Consider the following 6,000-nt stretch of genomic DNA (forward strand, 5'->3'; position numbering starts at 1 on the left):
TTCAAAAGAAAGTTATTTGCGTTATGTGAGTAATTGAGTTCATTCTGTAGTGTATATTCTTTGGACAGTGTGAGTTGGTGAAATTTTGAGCATTTCACTGTGAAAAAGACATTTTAGTGCAGGATCTGATGCAGAAACGGGTATTGTCAGTAGCTTTAATAATTACTCTGATGTTTGTGTTTACGTGTGTGTGTGTGTGTGTGTGTGTGTGCGTGTGTGTGTGTGCGTGTGTGCGCGTGTGTGTGTGTGCGTGCGTGCGTGCGTGCGTGCGTGTGTGCGTGTGTGCGGGCATGCATGTGGGCATGCATGTGTGTGTTCCTAAGGACTGAAAGAAAGTATGAGACAAGCAGAGCTGAACAACTGGTCCCTGGAACCCACCCAGATCGCCGACCTCTGCTCGTCTATTAACCAGTTCTTTGCCCGCACCGGTGTAATCCAGCCACAGGGGGCAGTGCAGCCTCCTGTTTGTCATGGCTCCATGCACCCCAACAAGCCCAGCCAGCACCTCAACACAGGTCAGTCAACCACTCCTGAACCCTGCCATCTTCCTGCAATTGCACTATTGAGTCATGAAGAAATATCCATATAGACTTTTTTTTTTGGACGTGGGGGGGAATCTCATTTCATCCCATTCTGGGATCCATTCAGTAGGTGATGCAGTTTGACAGTGGCTGTTAAGGTAATATTAATATCATAAATATCGACTATAGCCATATCTCTCTTACTGCTGGTGAGGAAATGTGTTGACCAATAATTAGATTTATGCCATGCTGCAATATTAACTGGATTAGTTTACAGGGAGAGATCCTGTAATTGTAATTATCAGCCAGAGCATATGAGTGGAATGGCCAAATATTAAAATATGCATAGAGTGCTTATATAAAAGGTTTAAAACAGTCTTGCACCAGTCTTCTCCATTTCTGGGCCTGAATCTTGGACCTGTGATTAAAGAACTTTTCACTTTCAAATTGAAACTTGTTTCATTAGTTACTTATCATTTGTCACTCAAAACCCAATTAAATACATACAATTCATAAGAACAACACAGCATGAACCCCTGCAGTTTCATCTCAGGCTTTTTCCTGACATTTTTCTGTGTAGCCAAATAATTGCACCATGAATCCAAAATGCCTATATTTACCCCCATATCCTGTATATTTAGGTCACTGACAGGTCCTACTTTTTGAAAGTGTGAACAGTCACAAACCTTGTCTACACCCTAGTATGCTCTGCAACAGTCTTGCTTGCTTCCACATGATTGCACAGTCCCCAGCCCATGCTATAGGGGGTGCAAGGTCCATTTTCATGTTCTCTTACCTCCAGTGTTCCAAATTTTAATTTGGAGCACATTATCTAATGTTTTGTAATATGTGATAACAACAACCCAGCTTTAATTAAACACTTTGTTTTCGGCAGCCTGCAGATAGTTCGACCAGCATGTATGTGTAAATGAAAGCATGGATCATGACATGTTACATCTGGGCTATGAGCCGGAAGTTAAGACACATCAGAGATTCTTTATCCGATGTGAACAGACCCCGAAATCACACATAAAAATTACTTTACAGGGCTTCCTCCATAAAATTAATCCTGTTCAATTAATGCATTAGTTGGCTTAGTTAAGGTTTAATGTTTGTGCTTATGGCCTGTTTTTCCTCCTTAGGAAATCTCTATATGGACTCCAGACAGAGCATGCCCATGATGGGGCCCCCGGGATACCCCCACATGCCCCCCATGAGCAGCGCAGGACCCACTATGACAGGTGACATGCCGTCACAGACAAAAACACAACTCATACATAACAAAAATAATTACATACAACCATTTTGATGCATTGTAAGAACTATATTGACCGATTCATCCCATTATGTGCTTCCGTGCAACTCCCCAAAGCTGTGTGCATCTGTCCTCTGACCCTCGCTCCCCTCTTCCCTCTCTCCAGGACACCACACGCAGATGAACCAGCAGCACATGATCCCTCCCAGAAACTTCCAGATGCACCGCATGCCAGCTGATGACATCCAGGATGATTTTGACTGGGACTCCATCGTCTAGCCCCGAGACCTCCTTTTGAAAAGAGAAGGGAGGCGGGAGGGAAGGAACAGAGGAGGTGGAAGCCAGAGGAAGCCAGGCTGAGCTGAACGGCCACGGGAGGCGTTGGCCATTGTGGGAGAGATGCAGAAGAACATTTAACAATTTTGGAGAAAGAGAGACAGACTTCAGAGTCTTGACATTTTTGCAAAAACAAAAACATAACATATGAAAAATGTTACTTTGAAGACAATCATATTTAGTCGGACATGTAAAAGTGATTGCTTATGTACTTGTCTAGAGACAAGTAGAACACATTCATGTCTAAACCACATGCTCCTCAACTCCTCAGCCAGCCCTCTCCCTGTCCCCCAGCCAGCAGCCTCCCAAAGTCCCCCCCGCTCCGTAACTGTTATGTGATTTGAGCGACTTGTTCGGCTTGTAATCCTTCTCGTGTTGACATTGGCCTCAGCTGCCTCTTGGATGAGTTTATCTCTCTTTTTAAAAAATTATTTTATTTTTGTTCTTAGGAAACACAGGCCGTCTCTATGAGTAACGTGATGGTGCTTGTTGGTCACTTTTGGGAGAACTTGGGTCCCACATGGGGCTGTATTGGTGGTAATGTCAGGTTTACAATAACTGAGGTTATGAACAGGGTGTTTAAGCAGGCTTGATATATAAAAAAAATAGCAAGAGAGAGATCGCAAAAAAATGTGTTTTCTTTGTGATCTGTTATCCCATATCCAATGTATCTGGTCAGGTTCACTGCAACAGACTAGTTATGGGAATACGGCAACTTTACCGGCAGTATTTTGTTTTGTTTTTTTCTCAGTGTCTCAAGCACTCCAAGATGAATGAATATGAGTGTGAGTGGGTGACTATAGCAGGGACATCAGACATTTTTTTGTTTTTTTGTTTTTGTCTTTTTCGACATTCATTGAGCACAAAGTAATATGAGGTTTATGTTTTGCGTGTGCATTGTGTAGGTTTGTGATATTTGCTACAACAATCAGAACATGTAATCTTAGATTTAAACCAGGATCTGATTTCAGGCGAGTTTTGATGGGAAGGTTCAGCAATTTCAGGAGACTATCCTACTGATCATTTAACATGCCCTTTTCATTCAAAAACACTGAAAAGGTTTGAAATCCAGTTTTCGTTTACTGCAACTTGTTAGTCAATGGGACATTCAATTATACTTCAGACTGTGTGCAGTCAAATCCATAAACTTCTTCAACTGTGGTAACAGTGACAATTTAAAAAAAAAAAAAAAAAAAACAACTTTGAGGACTTTTTTACAACTTTAATTGTAACCGTTTCATACCTCATTGACTTTGACAAGCATTGCCAACAAATACTAACAGAAGATTGGAATGACTTCACGCAGGAATTTTTTAATGTCCTAAGTGGGGGACTGATTAGTGTTTGATAGGATACACATCCAATTCTGAACTTTTCCTTTAAAAAGGGCACTGATCCATGAGCTGCAAGTGTCTTCAGTTGGGAAAGCGAGTAAAACCACAAAAGACTGTTTTCAACCTACTATGGGTTGTAGTGAGTATTTAAACTCTTTACACTTGCTGTTTGTTATTCAGTCGCTTCTAACATCTAAATTATAGAGACGATTCTTTTTCTCTAAACTGCCCGATGTTTTGTTGTGATAGTCAGATAGCTGATGATTTTGCTATTGTACAATCATAACAGAATAAGAAATGTGAGTCATTAAATAGAACGTACGTAAGTGTTTGTTGTGTGTACGTGTGTGTGTGTGTGTGTGTGTGTGTGTGTGTGTGTATGGTTTGGTTTTATTGTAATTTTAGGGCTATGATTGATTGCTGCAATCATCTCTATGCTATCTATGAGCACAAAATAGATGCACAAAATGATAAACGACTAGATTTGAGACATGCTTTGTGGGAAGGGTTTCTCAAGCACAGAGCAGGGAGACTAGTGGGTGCTGGAAACCTGTCCTCTGTGTCCGTAACGAGTGGCTCCTCAATCAGACAGGCGCTGAACTCTATGAGACACTATGTTAAAAAAGCCCTTTGCACACTTTCACTTTGGTTGATCTTAACTTTTATTTAAGATCGTTTAGCTGGATAGGGACTCCAGTAGTATCTGTAGTTTTCATTTCATATTTCAATGACAATCATAGATTTTTTTTTAATGGTTATGTTGAGAAAAGGCACTTTTAAGTCTCACATGATAGATTATTGGATATTATATTGAATATTATAGAATCAGACTTAATACATAAAAGGTTATTTGGAACTAGAACCAGCCCAGATTCATACTGTAGATCTTGTGTTGAACAAGGGAGAGCTGCACTGTACAGATGAAGTCTGGCTCTCTCTCTTTCAGCTGGGGATACTGCCATTCATTTTTATATTTTCAGCTAATGTTCTCATCTGTTTTCCCCTGCCATAACATAGTCCACTTCTGCTGCTTCTACAGCAACTTTAAAGTGATGAGATTTTCTTTTTCTACTGTATTTTGTTTGTATATCAAATGTCCGCTTTATGTGGCAGATTGCCTTGCCTGTGGATATTGATTGTTTTTAAAGTTTTGTTTAACTGCCAGAATTTATTAGTCAGACACTCAGAAAGCTCAGACAGGATACTAAGTCAGCTGAGAGACCCAAATAAATTTCACATGCTCATGTCACCATGACCATGGGACTGCAACAGAGGACAGCGGTGAACTCACGAATCAGTGTTTATTAATTAGGACTTGGAAACTGCGGACCTAAAAATATGGAGCATCTTTGGCGCCCTTGGTTTGTGTAAAGGTTTGCCGTGTTACAATTCTTCCAGGTGAAGATTATGAACATATCATAGGCTTCTAGTTGAAAACACATGAGCACATTAGTCCATGGGAAACGACAATGGGAGGATTTGAGTGAATGGATGTGGCTAAAAGGGAAAAGGTGAAGACAATGACTGGATCACAATCACAATTTTATGTTATTTACTTGTCTGTATGTGTGTATTTGTGTGTGCTTCTATGAGCGAATTAAGTTCCTTTTTCAAAAGGCAATTCAATTTTAAAATACCGCTGGACATGTACCTGCCAGAGAGATTACCATTATTGAAAAAAACAGACAAAAAAAAGAAAGAAAATAAGCCTTGTTACAGTATGGGAGAGAACTGCCAACAAGTACTGCTGATCGGGGCCTATTTTATTCAGTGCTGGTGTGTTGTTGTGCTTCTTGTAAATATGTCTTTTCAATCATCCCTTTTTTCCTCTTGGGGGTGGGGCATCAAGGCAGGGGGTGGGTCTTATTCATGAAAAAGAGGAGGGAAAAGAATAGAGTATTTTGTTATTGTCCAATCAGAGGGTGACAGTATGTATATATCTATATTGTATATATGTGATGAAAATGCGTTGGCTTTTTGTGTGACACTACCTTTTACCTGTACTATGGTTCTACATTCAGTGTTTCAGTGTTGATAATATATATTTGGTTTTGTTTTGTTTTCTGTTTTTTTGATTTTGTCTTTGTCATTTCTTGTATTGTTTTTTTTTTTCCTCCCCCCTCCTATTTGTCCTTTTGGTTATTGCACGGTTTATTACTTTTGTTGTCCAATGAGGTGACACAGCTACTCTTTGTATTGGTTTAGTGCTGTAAAATAACTCAAGTGTTATTAGAATTGTCGATACCACCACCCACCCCACCCCCTTCCCCAATATGCATGAATGGCACTTAAAGAAATAAAATATGTTAACTTCACTGTGGAATAATGTGCTGTTTGTGAGATTTTTTTTTTAACAGTCAAACACCTAAAGGATCATACTACTGATTTTACATGTTTAGTGTAATATCTACAAAATGTATATGAAAATGACTTCTAACTCACACAGGTGCTCCTTCACTCTAATAAAGTCGCCCACGTTAGTTTTCCTAAAAGCAGCAGCACTGTTGTGTTTTGGACTTGAAATCTGGTGGAGGGTCCCAAATATTTGCTTTAC

At 39.9% G+C, this 6,000-nt stretch overlaps 1 protein-coding gene across 1 annotated transcript in view; it reads left to right on the forward strand.

Annotated features, from left to right (window-relative positions):
• foxj3 (forkhead box J3) overlaps positions 1 to 5,766 on the forward strand; it is a 74,131-nt gene extending 68,365 nt beyond the window's left edge. Inside the window, exons 10-12 of the mRNA XM_030051559.1 lie at positions 324 to 515; positions 1,664 to 1,762; positions 1,943 to 5,766. Coding sequence (XP_029907419.1) covers positions 324 to 515; positions 1,664 to 1,762; positions 1,943 to 2,055 — 404 coding nt within the window. The 3' untranslated portion in view covers positions 2,056 to 5,766. The remainder of the gene's footprint in view (positions 1 to 323; positions 516 to 1,663; positions 1,763 to 1,942) is intronic.
• Positions 5,767 to 6,000: the final 234 nt, after the last annotated feature.

This window comes from Myripristis murdjan, chromosome 5, assembly GCF_902150065.1.
Source record: "Myripristis murdjan chromosome 5, fMyrMur1.1, whole genome shotgun sequence".
Taxonomy (NCBI): domain Eukaryota; kingdom Metazoa; phylum Chordata; class Actinopteri; order Holocentriformes; family Holocentridae; genus Myripristis; species Myripristis murdjan.